At 37.7% G+C, this 21,556-nt stretch overlaps 1 protein-coding gene across 2 annotated transcripts in view; it reads right to left on the reverse strand.

Moving 5' to 3' along the window:
- The window catches only part of LOC138358631 (uncharacterized), an 11,234-nt gene extending 803 nt beyond the window's left edge, over window positions 1-10,431 (reverse strand). Inside the window, exons 1-4 of one of the 2 annotated variants that reach the window (XM_069316694.1) lie at window positions 10,332-10,431; window positions 5,814-5,920; window positions 3,927-4,033; window positions 776-932 (exon numbers count right to left, since the gene is read on the reverse strand). In XM_069316694.1, coding sequence (XP_069172795.1) covers window positions 776-932; window positions 3,927-3,971 — 202 coding nt within the window. In that variant the 5' untranslated portion in view covers window positions 3,972-4,033; window positions 5,814-5,920; window positions 10,332-10,431. Of the gene's footprint in view, window positions 1-775; window positions 933-3,926; window positions 4,034-5,813; window positions 5,921-9,604; window positions 9,747-10,331 lie in introns of those variants that run through there. The other variant, XM_069316693.1, reaches the window with a different exon arrangement.
- Window positions 10,432-21,556: the final 11,125 nt, after the last annotated feature.

The raw sequence follows: 21,556 nt of genomic DNA on the forward strand, positions 1-21,556 counted from the left end.
TTGGCTTTTATTTAGGTGTTCCCCTGTTCTCCAGTCTTCCTCCGTCCCCTCGTCCCCTTTGTCCTCCCCAGCATTCTCCATTCCCCTGTCCCCTCGTCCTCCCCACCATTACCCTCTCCTCTGTTCCCTCGTCTTCCCCACCATCCCCCCTGTCGTCCTCCCCACCATTCTAAACTACCTCATCCCATGCATTCCATGATGGTCTGATGCTTCCATCTGAAAATTGGGAACATCAAAAGATCTGACTTTCCCAATTTTCTGATGGGAACATCAAATGATCTGATATTCCCATCACTGAAAAATAAAAACAGATAAAAAAAATGATATGAAAAAATAGAAAATAAAATATACTCATGAAATGAACAGAATGGTTAACAACGCAGCTCAATTGCAATGCAATGTCACAATAACATTTAAATATACTTTAAGATATAATCTAGAAGAAAATAAGGATATTGAAACGGTTCATGAACTCTATTTCAATAAAGGACACTATGGGGAACTTTGAAAAATAGTTATTGAGTATAATTAGACAGACTTGTTGCTAGGCAGAGGAGTAATGAGATATATGGCAAATTTTGCAAAATATACAATGAAGGTACACAAACATTCATACCCAAACAAAGCAAAATGCTAGGTAAGAACAAAGCATTTGGCCCGTAGGAGAAAGGAGATACCCACAAGACTAGAATACAAGTCATTAACAAGCATGCAAGTATAATACATAATACATGCAGACATATATATAATCCAAAAAAATGTCAAATTTACGTACTTATTATTACATTACAAATATCCAAGGTTTTGAAGACACGTTTCCTCTTGCGCCCAACGAGTGAATACTGAGACCAGACCCCATAGGTCCCTATCCTCATCATTCGTCTCACTGTGTCTCCACAGCTTGCACCGCCCATTTGAGACAGCGTCTGGACCTGTTAAAATAATGCATAAGCTGTAAGGTAATAGAGAATAATATATATCTTTCAATCTCAACATTAGATTTTCTAATTTCCAACTGTATTAAATAAATAGCATTAAAATATTTTCCTTCTTAACTATTACAAAAATCAACGAATTTGAGTAACTTTTGCTTTTGTTTTATTTGTACCTTAAACATAACACTGAACAATCAATTATGTGCCACCCCACCTTCCTTCATCTGCAAAAAAACTAATCAAAAGACATATGTACAAGGCTAAAAAAATTCAGCAACACTTACCATACTCAGGCTAAAATAATGGCATTTACTATTTTTAAAAGATTATTAGCAAATTTACAGAAATGGTGCATTCGGAAGACAAAACCAATTTTTCACTTTTGACAATTGAGCACCTGCTACATCCAGATTCTAGGGAGGAAAGGAAGGACGATCTTACTGGATCCCATAGCCTCTCCGAGGCACAAACCAGGCTTTTACACAAACCCCCCCCCCCTGCACCCGAGCTTTTTAAAATAGTAAATGCCACTATTTTTGCAAAATTATTACGAGATCTATTATTCTAGAGAATAATGCATATAAATGCATATATGCATATAAATACAAAAGTAAATCAAATCTTATCCTTGTATAATATACAAGCTGATGTGAGATCCCTGTCTACAGGTGGACTGGAACTATTATCCAGTAGGCAGTCTACTGTATTTTATCAAACCGTTATTAGTATAATAGATCTCGTAATAATTTTGCAAAAATAATGGCATTTACTATTTTTAAAAGATTATTAGCAAATTTACAGAAATGGTGCATTCGGAAGACAAAACCAATTTTTCACTTTTGACAATTGAGCACCTGCTACATCCAGATTCTAGGGAGGAAAGGAAGGACGATCTTACTGGATCCCATAGCCTCTCCGAGGCACAAACCAGGCTTTTACACAAACCCCCCCCCCCCCTGCACCCGAGCTTTTTAAAATAGTAAATGCCACTATTTTTGCAAAATTATTACGAGATCTATTATTCTAGAGAATAATGCATATAAATGCATATATGCATATAAATACAAAAGTAAATCAAATCTTATCCTTGTATAATATACAAGCTGATGTGAGATCCCTGTCTACAGGTGGACTGGAACTATTATCCAGTAGGCAGTCTACTGTATTTTATCAAACCGTTATTAGTATAATAGATCTCGTAATAATTTTGCAAAAATAATGGCATTTACTATTTTTAAAAGATTATTAGCAAATTTACACAAATGGTGCATTCGGAAGACAAAACCAATTTTTCACTTTTGACAATTGAGCACCTGCTACATCCAGATTCTAGGGAGGAAAGGAAGGACGATCTTACTGGATCCCATAGCCTCTCCGAGGCACAAACCAGGCTTTTACACAAACCCCCCCCCCCCTGCACCCGAGCTTTTTAAAATAGTAAATGCCACTATTTTTGCAAAATTATTACGAGATCTATTATTCTAGAGAATAATGCATATAAATGCATATATGCATATAAATACAAAAGTAAATCAAATCTTATCCTTGTATAATATACAAGCTGATGTGAGATCCCTGTCTACAGGTGGACTGGAACTATTATCCAGTAGGCAGTCTACTGTATTTTATCAAACCGTTATTAGTATAATAGATCTCGTAATAATTTTGCAAAAATAATGGCATTTACTATTTTTAAAAGATTATTAGCAAATTTACAGAAATGGTGCATTCGGAAGACAAAACCAATTTTTCACTTTTGACAATTGAGCACCTGCTACATCCAGATTCTAGGGAGGAAAGGAAGGACGATCTTACTGGATCCCATAGCCTCTCCGAGGCACAAACCAGGCTTTTACACAAACCCCCCCCCCCCCTGCACCCGAGCTTTTTAAAATAGTAAATGCCACTATTTTTGCAAAATTATTACGAGATCTATTATTCTAGAGAATAATGCATATAAATGCATATATGCATATAAATACAAAAGTAAATCAAATCTTATCCTTGTATAATATACAAGCTGATGTGAGATCCCTGTCTACAGGTGGACTGGAACTATTATCCAGTAGGCAGTCTACTGTATTTTATCAAACCGTTATTAGTATAATAGATCTCGTAATAATTTTGCAAAAATAATGGCATTTACTATTTTTAAAAGATTATTAGCAAATTTACACAAATGGTGCATTCGGAAGACAAAACCAATTTTTCACTTTTGACAATTGAGCACCTGCTACATCCAGATTCTAGGGAGGAAAGGAAGGACGATCTTACTGGATCCCATAGCCTCTCCGAGGCACAAACCAGGCTTTTACACAAACCCCCCCCCCCCCCTGCACCCGAGCTTTTTAAAATAGTAAATGCCACTATTTTTGCAAAATTATTACGAGATCTATTATTCTAGAGAATAATGCATATAAATGCATATATGCATATAAATACAAAAGTAAATCAAATCTTATCCTTGTATAATATACAAGCTGATGTGAGATCCCTGTCTACAGGTGGACTGGAACTATTATCCAGTAGGCAGTCTACTGTATTTTATCAAACCGTTATTAGTATAATAGATCTCGTAATAATTTTGCAAAAATAATGGCATTTACTATTTTTAAAAGATTATTAGCAAATTTACACAAATGGTGCATTCGGAAGACAAAACCAATTTTTCACTTTTGACAATTGAGCACCTGCTACATCCAGATTCTAGGGAGGAAAGGAAGGACGATCTTACTGGATCCCATAGCCTCTCCGAGGCACAAACCAGGCTTTTACATAACCCCCCCCCTGCACCCGAGCTTTTTAAAATAGTAAATGCCATTATTTTTGCAAAATTATTACGAGATCTATTATACTAATAACGGTAAATAAATAATAAATAGTAAATAAATCAAAATCAGTTACATTATTTTATCTTATTCATAGCATAAATGTTCTCGAAGATTACTAAAAAGAAATTGAATTAGACTACAGCAAATTGGCAAACTTTACCTTGTATCTGTTTCCACCGAGTTTGTTTGGGGCGTTCTTCAACATATCAGCAATACTTGTCTCAACATCTCTTTCAGTTGCATTAGTGTGGGTGTTGATACAGGCTTCTGGAAATTTATAAGAATTAATTAATATATATAATTATAATTCACTTTGCTATTCCCCATTCCACAGTCCTCTCGTCCTTCCCACTTCCCTGTCCCCACATCATCCCCACTATTCCCACTTCCCTGTCCCATCGTCCTCCTTACCATTTTCCCCTCCCCTGTCCTTCTTCCTCCCCCACCATCTCCCATTCACCTGTCCCTTTGTCCTCCCCAGCATTCCCCTGTCCCCACCATCCCCAACTCCCCAGTCCCCTCGTCCTCCCCACCATTACCCTCTCCTCTGTCCCCTCGTCTTCCCCACCATACCCCCCTCTCGTCCTCCCCACCATTCCAAACTACCTCATCCGATGCATTCTATAATGGTCTGATGCTTCCATCAGAAAATTGGGAACATCAAATGATCTGATATTCCCATCACTGAAAAATAAGAACAGCTAAAAAAATGAAATGAAAAAAATAAAAAAATAAACTATACTCATGAAATGAACAGTATGGTAAACAACACAGCTCAATTTCAATGCAATGTCACACAAAATTATTAAATCGAAATGAAAATAAATTGAAATCTATGAAAATTCAAATTATCAATACAAACACATTGCACATCACTACCAAAACAACACAACACAACACAAGCATTGGCAAAGAATTATAGACCAGTTGCACTAACATCCCACATAATAAAATTATTTGAGAGTGATCAGGAGTCAGATTACTAGTTTTATAGAGACCAATGACCTCCACAATCCAGGCCAACAAGGATTTAGAGCAGTTTCTATGATCGAGCCACTGAGATCTATAAAGAATTCTGATCAAGAAAGAGATCTAGGGGTGGTTTTAGATAGAAAACTATAACCTGAGGATCATATTAAGAACATTCTGCGAGGGGCCTATGCTACACTTTTTAACTTTAGAATTGCTTTTAAATACATAGGTCAAAAAGTTTTAAAAGTTTTAAAAGTTTTTTAAACCTCTCGTGTATCATGAGTGTGTTAAAGCATCAGATGGTGCATTCAGATGATGAATATTACCTAGTTCCTTCATCTGGGAAGAATGAACACATATTGGTGCATTCGGATGATAAAAACTAACTACTGTAGTTTAATTGATCAACAGACTGTATATCATATGCAGACTGTATGTGGATCTGCGGGCCACTCCAAACAACAGCCTGGTGGACCAAGCTCCACCAGGGCTAAAGCACAAAGTGATATAGATGTGATAGAGATATTATATATATATATATATATATATATATATATATATATATATATATATATATATATATATATATATATATGTCGTACCTAGTCGCCAGAACGCACTTTTCAGCCTACTATGCAAGGCCCGATTTGCCTAATAAGCCAAGTTTTCATGAATTAATATATTTTCTCTATTTTTTTTCTTATGAAATGATAAAGCTATCCATTTCATTATGTATGAGGTCAATTCTTTTTTTATTGGAGTTAAAATTAATAGAGATATATGACCGAACCTAACCTATCTTTATAGGATAGGTTAGGTAGCTGAAAATGTTAGGTTAGGTAGTCGAAAAAACATTAATTCAAGAAAACTTGGCTTATTAGGCAAATCGGGCCTTGCATAGTAGGCTGAGATGTGCGTTCTGGCTACTAGGTACGACACATTATATATATATATATATATATATATATATATATATATATATATATATATATATATATATATATATATATATATATATATATATATCGGACAATTAGTAAAAAAAAAAAAAAAAAAAAAAATTAAATTATTTTACCTTGTACCTAGATCCACCAGGCCTGTTTGGTGCCTGTTTCAGTACTTCAGACATCTGGAAGGTCACATCCTCCTCCTCAACTTGTGGATGTGCGTTGATAGATGATTCTGTAAAATTAAGTTATTTATATAATAATAAATTCAGTATAACAATAATATTCTGTAAAATTAAAAGTAATTTATACATCAATCAGATAAAACTCTCCAGAGATGGTGATACACAACATATAAAGGACAAGTTTCAGAACAAAATATGCATTTAGGAATAAGGTTTTGTACATGTAGGTAGCACATGAGAAAATAAGTGGAAGGTGATCAAGTTTATATTAACATGTTAATGACTTTGTTAAGGCTTTGCAAGAATGAAAAAATATTAATAATATAATATCACCTACCAATTAATTGTACATCATTTATAAGTCAATTATTTGCATTATTATTATTCAATACTAATGATATAAAAATGCATTTTGTAATCTACTATTTATGCAAGTATTAAGCACAGGATCATGAAATAAACTGCAAAATACTGTAATGGATAAACCAATTAATTTTACATTTTCCTATAGCTAAGTCAGTCAGTTCTATTAGCAGCAGAGAACAATTATGCCCAACCTCTATTAAATGAAACAATCTTAAGAGCAAGTGATAGAAATATAATCATTTATGCTTGGGATTATGGAATGGTTCCAAATATGAAAAATATCAAGTTTTTTGGTTAAAATTTTTTAACTTAAAATTTACATTTTTAAGTGAATTTATGACCATAATAATTGAATCACTAATATGATTCACTAATATATAATCCTAATAATAATCACTAATATATAATCCATTGAGCATGCTGCATCTCTTTCAGTCTCTTTGCAATTTGAACAAGAGGGTTTTTAATTGATCGAACCATATTCTTAAAGTAAAGTAAATGAGATGTATTCCATATTTTGCAAAATATACGATGAAGGCACACAAACATTCATGCCAAAACTGAAGGGCAGGATTTATGAGGAGACATTAGAGGCATTAAATATTCCAAACTAGAAGACAGAAGGAAAAGAGGAGATATGATCACTACGTACAAAACAGTAACAGGAATTGATAAACTTGATAGGGAAGATTTCCCGAGACCTGGAATTTCAAGAACAAGAGGTTATAGATTTAAACGAACTAAACAAAGATGCCGAAGAAATGTAAGACAATTCACTTTTGCAAACAGAATGGTAAACGGTTGGAACATGTTAGGTGAGAAGGTGGTGGAGGCCAAATCCGTCAAAAGTTTCAAAGCATTATATGACAAAGAGTGCTGGGAAAATGGGACACCACGAGTGTAGCTCTCCATCCATCTGATTGATAACCCAAATGAATTTTTCATGGATATGATACCAACATCAAATCATAAATCAGATGTGATCCTATCCCCACTGGATTTTGAAGAAGCCATAGACAGTATGCCTATGCACTCTGCACCAGGCCCTGACTCTTGGAACTCTATATTCATCAAGAACTGTAAAAAACGTTATCGCAGGCCCTTCACATTCTTTGGAGACAAAGCCAAGATACTGGCATTGTCCCTGACATACTAAAAACCGCAGAGATAGCACCGCCCCATAAAGGAGGAAATAAGGCAGAGGCAAAAAACTACAGACCGATAGCACTAACATCGCACATCATAAAAATCTTTGAGAGAATGCTAAGAAGTAAGATCACAAAATACATGGAATCACAGCATCTCCATAACCCCAGACAACATGGTTTCAGAACAGGGCGCTCTTGCCTATCACAGTTGCTGGACCACTCTGACATGGCACTAGATGCCATGGAAGACAAACAAAACGCTTTGACAAAAAAAAGCCTTTGACAAATGTGACCATTGTGTTATTGCACATAAAATGCGTTCAAAAGGAATTACCGGAAAAATAGGCAGATGGATATACAACTTCCTGACTAATAGAACCCAATGTGTAGTAGTCAACAAAATAAAATCTGGACCATCAACCGTAAAGAGCTCAGTCCCCAAGCGTACTGTGCTTGCTCCAATACTTTTTCTCATCCTCATATCGGACATAGACAAGGACACAACCTATAGTACTTGATCATCCTTTGCAGATGACACTAGAATCTTCACGAGAGTAGGCAACATAGAGGACACGGCAAACCTCCAATCAGATGTAAATCAGGTCTTTCTATGGGCTACAGAAAATAACATGGTGATTAACGAACATAAGTTTCAGCTCATGCGCTACGGAAAAAATAAAAAATATAAAAACGGAAACCACTTACAAAACTCAGTCAAATCATAACATTGAACGGAAAAGCAACGTAAAGGATTTGGGTGTACTGATGTCAGAAGGCCTTACATTTAAAGAACACAATAAAGTAGCCGTCACAACTGCAAGAAAAATGACAGGATAGATAACAAGAACTTTTCACACTAGAGATGCTATACCGATGATGATAGTTTTCAAGACGCTAGTGCTCTCTAGAGTGGAATACTGCTGCATAATGAAAGCCCCTTTCAAAGCTGGAGAAATTACTGACCTATACTTATGCATTTATCTTCGGTTTAACACAACAGGCACCAGACACACGCTAGGCATCATACACACTAGGATAAAACAAACATTAGGCCAGAAGTCAGAAAAGAATTCAAAGAATTTTACTGGAAAGGCTTGCTGTTAGGAAAGGAAGTAATTGAGATGAATTAATGCACAGTATGTCAATTTTGTGAAATATATGATAAAGGAACAAAAACATTTATACCAAAACAAAGATGCAGAACTAGGAAACAGGATTTGTTCAACTGAAATTTCAAGACGGACAGAGACCAAAAGACACAAAAATGGAATCAATATACGAAGAGGCCAAACCCCCAAACATACCAGTAATACAAAGAGAAACAACTACACGGCAGTGAGGAGAGAGGCAGAAAGAAATTTTGAAAAAAAGGAACAAACAAATGTAAAGTAGAACAAATCATATTCTATAAATACAGCAACAACCAATTGCAGGTAAAGGATAATATTCAGAGCTTTTAAATGCATGGATGGCGAAATACTCAAGAAATTGTTCACGACTTTTGTTAGACCAAAGTTGGAATATGCAGCGGTTGTATGGTGCCCATATCTTAAGAAGCACATAAACAAACTGGAAAAGGTGCAAAGACATGCTACTAAGTGGCTCCCAGAACTGAAGGACAAGAACTATGAGGAGAGGTTAGAGGCATTAAATATACCAAATATACTACACAAATATATATACTACACATGCACAATAAACTACCCTACACAGGCTGAGTATGGTGTGTACAATAAATTATTAGCTAAAAGATAAGACTGAGTTTGTATAAATGGGGGTTAAGTCAGAGTGGGAAAATGTAAGTGGAGTGCCTAAAAACCCTGTCCTGGGACCTCTGTAATTCATAATATATACAAATAATTTAGACTCAGGTTTGATCAGCAATATTTGAAAATTTCCAGACGATACAAAAGGGATTTTTTTCTGGATTCAGGATTATTTTTTTATGGCTGAAAACAGGTTTTCAGCAATAAAAGAAATACAGTATTGCTGGAACAACCGTCGACATCTTCAAGAGAAAACCTGAACATCTTCAAGAAGTGAAGATGACCTTGAGAAGAAGTATAGGTTGGGAGAAGTATAGGTTAGGAATTGTCTCCAAAGAATTCTCAAAGAATTACTCGTTATTGCTATCCAAGATAATTAGACGAGCCAAAGCTAAATACTACGAAGATAAATTTACCCAAATAAAGAGTACCTTACCTAAAAATATGTATGTACCTTACGTAAATAAACATTTGATTTTGAAGTGCCGGACAAACAAGGCTGTGGTGGATATGTGGGCCTGAGGGGCCTGTCCAAGCAACAGCCTGTTGGACCAAGCTCTCACATGTCAAGCCTGGCCTTGGAAGGGCTTGGTGAGTAGAACAACTACCAGAACCCTATAATGCATGTATCAAGGTGTCCAGGCAGTGAGCACCACATAATGCAGTGCAGTCCTGTAAGAATAAGCACAGTAAGTATGGGCATGGAGGGGGTGCAGCAGTGGCTTGTGAAGGGCTGGAGAGTAAATGGACATGCCCAGGGGTAAAAAGCATTAGGGTAACAGAACATAGCCCATAAAAATAGTAATGACAATGAATGAATAATTATATGAATGCAATAATACTTCATATCTCAATAGGAATACTAAGCAGGATGCAAGACAAGGTACTGGTGGTGATAGTGGTTGGTACAAGTCCTCACATCCCCACAGACACCAGTAACAGCCCTCACCTCCCAACACAGTACCCTTGTAGCGAGTTAATCTTATACTCGCTTCATTATCTTATAGCATAACTAATTAACACTAATTACAGAAGCTACACAGGTGATACTTTGGTGTGAGTTGAGCGCACTGAGCGTCGGTATCGCTACACCCTTGTTCCTTAACAACCCTTTGGACCTTTATTACAGAAAAATAGAATCAATTAATTTAATAAAATATAAAATATAAGTGCTTACTTACGATAATACTATCGGTGGAACACAAAATCTTCTTCTTCTTGATAGTAGGTGCAGTTTGCATGAAGGGTTAGTCCTCGCCATGACTGAACTGACGACAAAATGGCCGATGTGTTGATATGGCGTCAGGTGACGCTGTGACGTCACAGGTGAGGGACGCTTTGCGCATTACTCCCTCGTACTTAAAAAGTACTACAGGTACTTTTTGGTTTTATTTTTGAATATGGCAGAAGTTGGACAGCTTTTCAAATCATTATAAGGGAGTGAGTTCCATAGACTAGGTCCCTTTATTTACATAGAGTGTTTACATAGATTAAGTTTGACTCTGGGGATATCAAAGAGATATTTATGTCTGGTGGGGACGTGGCCATGTGTTCTATTACATCTGTCCAGGAAGAGTTTCAGAACAGGGTTTGCAGTTAGAAAAAGGGCTTTATAAACGTAATTTACACAGGAGAATGTATGGAGTGAATTTGTTTAGCATGTTTAAGGATTTGAACAAGGGAGCTGTGTGTTGTCTGAAGGTAGAGTTATTTATTGTCCTGATAGCAGATTTTTACTGGATGATGATGGGCTTGAGGTAGTTTGCAGAGGTTGAACCCCAAGCACAAACGCCATAAGAATGATAGGGATAGATAAGTGCATAATAGAGTGAGAGGAGAGCAGAGTAGGGTACATAATATCTGATCTTAAACAGTATACCAACTGTTTTAGAAACCTTTTTAGTTATGTGTTGTATATGGGTGCGGAAGTTGAGTCTCTTGTCTAAGTATAGGCTAAGAAACTTTCCATCATTTTTATTGCTAATGTTTACATTATCTATCTGAAGCTGAATTGCATTTGTTGATTTGTTTCCAAATAAGATATAGTAGGTCTTTTCTATGTTTTGTGTGAGGTTTGTTGGTTGACATCCACAAGTAGACTTTTTTTAATTAATTGTTTACAACATTATTTAACAGGAGTGGGTTGGGGTCAGAGTAGATGAGTAGTATCATCAGCCAACAATATAGGTTTAAGTATGTTAGAGACATTAGGGAGATCATTGATGTATATAAGAAACAGGAGGGTCCTAGGATGCTGCTCTGTGGCACCTTTACGGTAATTAAGTGGTAGAGTGGGAGAGGTTATATCATTGATGGCTTCATATTGGTGTCTGTTACTAAGATAGGATCGGATATAGTTTAGGGCAAGGCCACGGATTCCATAATGGTGGAATTTAAGTAAGAGGTAGTTATGGTTAACAGTATCAAAGGCCTTTCTCAGGCCGATGAAGAGTTCAATTGGAAACTCACTTTTGTCAAGGGCTGAGAAGATTAAGTCAAGCAGACTAACAATAGCATCATTGGTACTCTTTTGGGAGCGGAAGCCAAACTGACAGGGACTTAGTATATTGAATTTTACAAGATTGGAGTAGAGCTGTTTGTAAAAAAAAAAAAAATAATTTTGATAATATAGGTAGATTCGATATGGGTCTGTAATTATTTATGTCTGCCGTGTTACCTCCTTTATGAACTGGCGTTACTCTTGCTTTTTTAAGGATATCAGGGAAGGTATGACACTCTAGGGATTTGTTGAACAGCAGTGCTATGGATGGTGCAAGGGCATGGGTGGCACGCCTGTGTACCATCGATGGTATTTCACTAATGTTCCCAGCTTTGGTTTTTAGCGAGTGAATGATGGACACAACATCTGTAGGGCTGACCGGAGAGAGAAGAGAGTTTGGATAGCTGCGTGAAAGATATGTGGTAACATATGTCTGAGTCTCTGGGATTTTTCGGGCAAGGTGAGCACCAAACGATGAAAAGAAGCTATTAAATTCAGTTGCTGTTTCAAGATCTGTTGCAGGTGTATAACCATCCTTGGAGATTTTTATCTTATTATGTGAATGTTGTTTAGCTCCTAGGATGGTAGAGATGGCTCTCCATGTGCTTTTTATGTTGCCTTTTGCTTCTTTGAATCTATTCTCGTAATAGGAACGCTTTGCTCTTATTATACTATTATTATACTTATATTATATTATTATTATACTTATTATTAATTATGCGGATCAGGACATCACCTGATCAAACACATCAAACATCGTTTGACCACCATCAAACACACACATTTCGTGTGTGTTTGACGCTCACTGATATGTACCAGCGTTGTTTTATATATGGTGCTATTCTATCTTACGCTTTGTTGCTCTTTTTTACCTACGGGCTCATAGAACATTCTATTGCGAAAACATTGGCACAAAAATGAATGACGTACATACAATAATAATGTCAGGACAGTGATATAATTATAAACTTTCAAAGCACTGTATCGCCCATGTGTCGTCTTGTCACCAATACTGGGTAACAGTTCCGCCACTTCCCACACTCTTGCGGGTGGGCAGCGACCATTATTCTACGTTTATATTCATATCACCGTGTTGGGAATTTCATTGCGAGTACATTGATACCAAAATTAACGCTGTAGGACAAGTGTGGAAGTGATAACAATCCCAAGAGTAAAAACATTTTGTTGCTCTTGGGCACTCACGGCGAGTCATCTACGTAGGTATTTATTGGGTGCTGGTATTCATATAACTTTTGGTGACCGTTTTTGCTGATTTTCTTCTAGAGAATGTTATTGCGAACACGTTGGTACCAAAATGAAATACATAGCTCGAGAACTAAGGTCAGGAGAGTAAAAAGAGTATACACATTTTTGTTTTGACGCTTAATTAAGGTTATTGTGAGTACTCATCGCCTGCCTAGAAACTGGAACTAGTAATTCCATCTATCATACATATCATACAAGAGGAGCCACACATCTATGGATCATCCAATAAAATCAGCAGACTTCTAGATGTTACTACTGCTCGGCTTAGACTCGGTTACAAGTATCTCTGGGAATTCTCATTATCTGCTGATGTAGACCTGACCAAATGTAAACTGTGTCAACAAAATTATTCGCACACCCTCCGTCACTATGTGATGGAGTGCGAAAAGATACATGAATTTAGAGACAATTCTATAACCAATGTTCCAGCGATGTGTCAATATTTCATTCAAAATGATCTGCTACCAGAAATTTTAGCCAAATATCCCCAGTTTGCTAACTGTAGATAACAACTAAGTGATTGTAACCTATCCACCGCTGCCCACTGGATGGGGAACGGTGTGCAGGACAAACATATAAATTTTGATACTAGCTCTCCACATATGTCAGTTGCTTAATTTAGAACCTGTACTTGAGGTCGATCTCGAACCCATTGTTGATGTGATGACTTATATTGAATTTTGTAACTAGCTCATCAAGATTGTAACTTGCTTAGCTAAATGAATTGTGGGGTTCAGTCCCTGAGCCCATTATGTGCCTCTGTAACCCTTTCCACAACCGCCCACAAGATGGGTATGGGGTGCATAATGGGGTGGGGTGTCTTGGCCAAACGTGCCACATCAAAACCACAAGTTGACATTGAATGTGAATTAACAATGAGACAAGTAAGATTTATACTAATACATTTATACTAACTCTGTTGAGCGTTGACCATTTATACATCAAATCTGTTGATGTGAGCACTTTAGTTTAGTCTGCCGTTTAAAGAAAAAAAGAGCATATCAATGGTATATCACAGAAAACGAATTTATCATAAACTCATGTATTTGTCTTATCATATTGAACTGCATTCATATTTTTAATATATAACAATATGAATATACAAATTTCTGTAAATCCCCTACCTTGTTGGAATCTGTGGAAATGAATGAGCAAATGTGCTGGCTGAAGGCGCTGAAGGAAACCACATTGGTTTCATTTTGGATACAAATGTCCATGGAAATTCAAAATGGAAACTAATTATATAGTTGAACCTGCAGAGACGAGTTTAAGAATCTGTGTTGAGAGTGATGGACACAGCCTTCACAATTATACTTCAGAGAATGTAAACATCTAAGAGTCATTAGAAATATGTGTAGAATAATAAACCCTACATTGTTTGAGTTAGGGAAAAAACCATTTGTGATATATAGATACTATAGCTGTTCCTAAAGATTCACCCTTTTTTGCACCAGCAAGATAACATATAAGATTTTAAGAGTTGACGAATGTTAATATTCTTGTTTGATAAACTGTGAACTTGAGACATAGTTAATAAGAACATATTAACACAACAAAATGTTTTCAAAATCCTTAACACCACTTTCCAGCAACTTATATAATTTATATAAATTATTTTAGAGAATAATACATAAATTATATATTTAAACATGATATAGTGTTTAGTGGAATGTATAAGGAGTCAAATTGTGTTAAAAAGAGCAATTTTTAGAAAATTTGGAAAAATACTTTTTTCTGTTCAAATTATAACTAAATGGATTATAAAGGTTTCACTCAGCCAATATATATCATTCACAATTTATTAATGAATTTTACAAAAAAACACCATAAATTTTATATTTAAACATGTAAAAACTATTTGTTTTACATTTGGAAGAAAATAATTGTAGAAAAACAATTTATAATTAAACCTTTGTGTTTGGATTTTTTGAGTAAAAGTTTCTCAAAGGCTCTCCTGCACCATTCTCAATGCAAATCATTCCCACACCTATGGCAAGAGATAGGCGAACGTTGTGTAGATGATTTGTGTTTGCTGGGTAGTTGCATTGTCCCTCTTACGGTCGTGCATGTCCTTCTTGAATGTCCTGACTTCCAGGACGAGCGTGTGTCTTGCTTTCCGACCGCCCCTCGCGGTCACCTGTCCCTCGATAGAATTCTTGGTGACTCGGATACTTTTGATATCGTTCGCCTTATGCGTTTTTGTTCTCGTATTGGCATCCTTGGTGATATTTAGCGCCCTCTGATTATTTTGCGTATTTGATGGTGCTACATAGCCTTCCCGGTTTGGTGCCTTCTTTTGATAATTACTTACTTACTTCTCTATGCTCATTCGCTTAGGATGCATTCTTGCTTAAATCGAAAGTTGAACTTGATGTTGTGTCAAACCCAATTTTATATGATTTACTTCGCCTAAATCTCCGAGGAAGGTTCACCAGTGTGACGAGACAGTACACAAATGTGGAGAACCAGCACACAGGGTTAGATGTAGGTGATGATAGTAGTTACATCATCTACCTGGGTTTTAACAGTCTATACGGAGCGTGTATGACAGAACTACTCCCTCGCGGAGGGATTCGGAAACTGTCTCACAATGAGCGTCTCGCGCTGCTAGAGCAGGGCTTGGAGAATATCACATGTGACGAGGCAAAGGGGTATTGGGTGTTGTGTGATACGTTGCAGGTTAGTCCAGAGGTATCGAGGTATACAGATGAACTCCCCCTTGTTCTTTCCTATACTTGCATTACCGAGGAACACATTTCACCCTACAGTAAGAATATTCTTACAGGAGGCTTGCCTAAAACAATATTAAATTAATTGCTTGTCACCTCCCTCAGAAAGATTATCTGGTTAGTCTTGACTTGTTACAGCTGCTCATGCATATTGGATTAGAGGTAGCTAAAGTTCACGACATCTTCGAATTTGAGCAAGAGAGCTACCTTAACCAATGTGCTGCTTACCTTCCAAATACGGCACCCCCCTTGTGTGCAGGAAATAAATTCACGGGATTTTTTTAAAATGTTTAATACCCTTCCCTGATCACTGTTACGTAAAAAAAATCGAAATTGTAATTACATTGGCCGCAATGGGGTCCGGAAAATGGCGTGTGACGTCACGATTTGGTGGTCGCCCGTGACGTAGACTCCTGAAGCCAGTCGCCAGCCAGCTTCAATATGCGCGAGTTGCTACAAATATTTTTTTGTTCATTTTTTGCGTACATTTCCGAATACATTTGTTTTGTTTTTTCTTGCCAATCCTATGTATAATGAACACATACAAAATATTATGGCTGTAGAACATCCATACTGTCCCAAGACACTGTATTATATGTGTCCACATATATCCAATGTTTCATGTTCATTTATGTATATTTACAACATATTTACACACTATACACTATCACACACTATATACATTCACCATCAACACACTCAGAACTCAGCGAGCGTGAGCTGCCACACCTTCCCTCACTCCTCCAAAACCTAACTTACTCCTTACTCGCCAACATTGCTCCTCCCACCATACTGTTATTGTTTTTATTACACTATTTACACACGTTATGTATACGTATCTACATGTTTTATTCACCATAATTATGCAAGCAAGCCGGCATTGTGTCCAAACAGCTCAGTGGCCACCATACACTGCATGAGAACTCACACAGCAGAAAGCAGAAGACGCTACGAGTACGACGCCACCTCCGTCACCAAAATGGCTGCTCCCAACATACTACTGTTGTTGTTATTACACTATATACAAACATTGTATATACCCCATGTACATATGTGTTCACCACAGCGAACCACTAAGCTAGTATTATGAGCAAAACAAGAGTGGCTGCCACACACAGTAGTAGTATGATTAGAGCCAGATAGGCGCACTTAACAAACAATGGGGGGTACTTATCAGACAATGGAATCAGAGGCGGGGAGCCAGATAGGCCCACTTATCGGACAAAGGAATCAGAGGCGGGGTGACAGATAGACCCACCTCAAATTGTAGTCTACGGTGTGCCCCACCACATTTCACTTACACTGTGTATCTCCGTTTAAACACTACAGTCATTATATAAATATAGGACTAATTAAGGATATATATATATATTCTAACAAGTCTGAATGGCCCCTCCAGGACTATGTGCATATATGTCCGGAGCTATATAGGATATATATATACTCAAAATAAAAGTGGGTGAAAAGAAATAACACTTGTTTTATACAATATATTAACAAAAGTACATAGTGGCTTAAACGTAGTCGTAATCTAATTCCCCCCATAATATTGTCTAACTAGACCCCTCCTCCGTGCCCACAGGTCTGTTGTGGGGTCTTCCCGCCCCTCCTGGGGTGATGATGACGATGAGTCATCATCCAGAGGGAGAAAGAGGTGTTGTGGTTCTACTTCCTCTCCTAGGGGGCTACTGTCGTCATAGCGTTCACTCTCACTGGAAGGGTGTCGCCCTTCCTCACCGTGTGGCTCGATGACGTCATCACTTTCACTTCCAGCGGTCACCCCTTGGGTTGAGGTGGATGGGTGGGGGTCAGGTGGTATGTCTGGATGGCCATAGCCTAGGCTTTTGTATTTATTTAGGTAATAGCGTTTATCATCAAATGCACTTAAACCCCTCTTAGTATTATGGGTGGTGACCATTTGCCCTCCTAAATTCCTAATTTGGTAGTATTGAAAAGTATTTACTACTGAATTGTTGTGAAGGGTTTCTTTAAAATGGCTATGAGTTAAAGATCTTTGCACAGCGCGGGGGATACCCTTAGCAGTAATGGAATTTGAATTGTTGTGCAACAGCAAACTATACATTTTGGGCTTGAGAGCTACAACTTCAAGGATGTGTCTATCTGAAACCTCTGACTTTAAAAGACCTAAAACACCCTTTTTAGAAGGATCATACAAGGGGTGAGTTTCAGGGAAGTTACTGGTATCGATCCATGATCTAAGGGGTTCTTTCCCCATCTCGTTAAAGACATCTTCAGTCATTAAACTGAAGATGAAACTGTCTGTATCGCTGTATATCAGTGCTGCCCTATCTGAATAGTGGTTCTTAAGTACCCTGTACCAAAAATGGTACAAACTGTATTTTGCTAGCTCAAGAATCTGGAACCCAATGTAATTAGGATGAGTAATTTTAATGAATGGTCTGGAACTGACAGACAATAATTTATTGTCACCTAAATGCACCATACGTTTAAAGCGAGGATTCTTCACCTCTCGTAAAAAGACCCTAGCTGAAGTCACTAGTTTGGTGTCAATGGCATAACGGGCTGGGTTCAGTAGTGTTTTACCAAAAACACTGTTCGTCAGTAATTTGAAGAGTGTTTTCCTATCGTTACTGGTGGAAGCATTTCTATTGTTAACGTTGGTGTTAACAAATTCTGCCATAAAATCAGACTGGTGGAACTCATAAATGGCATGAATAGCCCCTACTTCAAGACCTATCTCAATAAATAACTGTAAGAGGTGTAGAGATATGAAATAATGTTTCTTTGGGAGATGATCCCCTACCAACTTGTTTTTTTTTTTTGGGGAGGTGTGTGATGTTGTTTGTTTCCAGAAGTCCCCTACTAAATGGTGAGATATCCTCCATACTTATTCCCCTATGGTGTAAACAAAGGGGTAGATCGTCTGTTAGTCTAGCTATTTCAGGTCTCACATGTTTGGTGTCAATTAATAGCCAGTACCCTTTGTTAGAAGAGAATGGCTGTTCTGTCATTATCTTCCCTTCGCTAATGAAGGAGTTCATCTCATCAGATGACAACCTTCTTAGACCACCATAGGGTAATTTCTTAGTCATACAACTCCCGTAAAGGGAGTTGAAATCAAGGTATAGTAAGAAAGAAGACCTATCCTCCTGGGGGTTAAAAGATGGGTTGACATAGCGGTTGTTAGCTCTGGCATAACTCCTAACTGCAGTTGTAAAACCCCCTCGTATGTTTTGTGATATGAGATTGTGCAACGTCACATCTGCACTTAACTCCAACGATATTTTGCTACTTTTCAAGAAGCAATCATAGGAGTAGCCTGGAAGGCTACAGTAGTGAGTCATCTCTAAGGAAAATATATCATTTAGAATTACTCTATGGTGAGTAAAAATGTCAGCCAGTAAACCGACATCACACCTTAAATAAACAAGGAGATAATCCTTTAATGACTCACATCCCGTAGCCTCCCATACTAATTTAGAATGTCTATATTCTTCCAAAGTGATGGATGATTTGTTTAGGGAGCTGTAAAACATTTCAATAGGGGGGAGTGTTGCATCATTAAAGCAGCTGATTTTTGTGGCATATTCATAAGGGAAAAACTGCTTACCCTTTAAGAGTAGGTGGTGACTCTCTTCGGGTAAACCTTCTATCATTGAGTGAGTGAATGTTAAGGGGCTGCCTGAATCAATGTGGGTCTTTGCTAGGGACGAAAGACTGCCCGTAATAAAAGCCAGTGAATCAAGAAATTTAAGGTTGCCTATTTCTACCTTAAGATATTTAGTTCCCTGCCTCATGAGGATATTGCTCTTAATATTTGAACCCATGGCAAACTCCCTCAAAATTAAGCCCATGTCATAAGACATATTGTGGGCAATTAGGACTAAACTCTCTAGAGCATTCTTGTGGCGGAGGTTGCAGTAATTACATAGAGCTCCAATATAATTGAGTTTTTTCCTAAGGTGATCATGATGTTGAACCTTGAAATTGGTGGGTGTAAATACCGCCTCACAAAACTGACAGTGAGTCTGTCTCCTAAAATGAACCATATCCTCAAGAGACATGTCTATTTCATATTTGGGTAGGGTGGATCTGATTATTTCCCATTTGGTGGCAACTCGCTCCATGAAATGAGTGACGCTGTCCCCCCCAAAATAAGTAAATTTATCAATGACGGAGTGGTTCCTATCAACAATTATATAGCTGTATGCTATAGGCCTATGTATGGCTGTAACAGAACCTAGACAATCCTCAGTGCTTAGGACACTCTCGAAATCGAAATAAGCTACATGGGAAGGGGGGTAACCTTTCCCTGTATTTTTAAAATGAAGGGTGTCCCCCTCCTGGGGATAAATCATTTTCTGCGTGATGTCGCAGGAAACAGAATGGTGAGACAGCTCACTAGAATTTTGATATTCAGAAAGACAGCTTCTACAGAAGACTGTCTTTCGCCTGTGGCTGCGGGTAAAGTTCCGTAAAAATTTATTTAAGTCTTTAATAAGACTTACATGAGACTCCCCCAATAATAATAATGGAACTATGTCTGAGTACTGTCTGCTACCACGACGACAAAGAGAGACGTGATAGGCACCGTCTGTATGTTTGTGAATTGAATACAAAAAAATGGAGAGTTTATTCCTATTTTCCAATTTAGAGATATCCTCCCATGAGAGAGGGAAAGATAATTGCTCGTATTTGACCATTTTCCTAACCCTAGAGTGAGACTCTACAAGTCTTCCTATACGTTTCCATTTCCATCCTTGTTGTGACGCCCGAAAAGCGGCAATGCATTGAATAATGCATGTTCCATTGTTACCATTTGGGTTTGGGTTGAAGACCTCGTGTCGGCCCCTTAAAAAGGGGGGATAAGGGACATAATCCCCCAAAACTGACCTTACACTACCATTACAGATAACGATTTTGAGGAAATCAACATTAAATAATATAAAACCACTCCCCTCTGTTTCTGAAAGGAGATCCTCCAGACGTGTAATCATATAACCCACCCAGCTATCAATAAGATCACCCACCTCCTCAAGAGTTACCAGCCTAGCAGGTGTCGTTATGAAGTGTTCCCTATAGTCATCATCTTCTGTGAGACGTTGCTTTAAAAGTGTAACCTTCACTTCAAGGAGGATTTTGAATGATGAAGTAAAATTGCCATGACCCCCCAGAGAATTCATGTAATTCTCTATTTCGTTAGAGAATAGTTCTCTAAAGTTGCTTAGAAGACCTACAGGATCTGTGGCAAAGGCTGGGGGGATGGAATATTCCATTCTAGTAAAGAGATCGCCCAGGGCCCCCACCCTATTAATTAAGTGAGGGATGTCTATAACATCCTCCCCTTCTGAGGAATTTCCATCTCTATCTCGATTGTTGTCATGGGGTCTAAGACCACTAGGTCCTGCCTGAGGGATGTCACCACCACCACCACCATCATCATCACCATCACCACCATCATCACTCATCTCTTCCTCCCCCCCATTTTCAAAGGGCTGTCTACCCCCGCCACCACCTAAGGGGCTATTGTTACGTTGGGCTTTGGGGTGAAGTTCCTCTCCTACCTGCCCCTGAGATGTCTTTACCTGCCTCTGAAGCACCCCTGAAAAATAATTATAATAATTATAATAATTATAATAATAATAATAATAATAATAATAACAATAATAATAATATTAATAATAAAAGGCAACACCCATCACACTCTACTAAACCCCATGACATAACGCCTCAAGAAAGCTTCTTAAGATAATAAAACTGGAGAGAGGGTTTATTCACTCACCTTGGGGACATGATTGTAGATGTTCAGAGGTCAAGTGCTCACACAAAGTGACCCCACAACTGCTGCAGGTGAAAGTGGGGTGAGGCTTCGAGGTGACGCTACCACATATGAGGCATACAAAACCACTCTCTCCGGTAGGCCGGTGAT

This window comes from Procambarus clarkii, chromosome 85 (genome assembly GCF_040958095.1).
Source record: "Procambarus clarkii isolate CNS0578487 chromosome 85, FALCON_Pclarkii_2.0, whole genome shotgun sequence".
Lineage (NCBI taxonomy): Eukaryota > Metazoa > Arthropoda > Malacostraca > Decapoda > Cambaridae > Procambarus > Procambarus clarkii.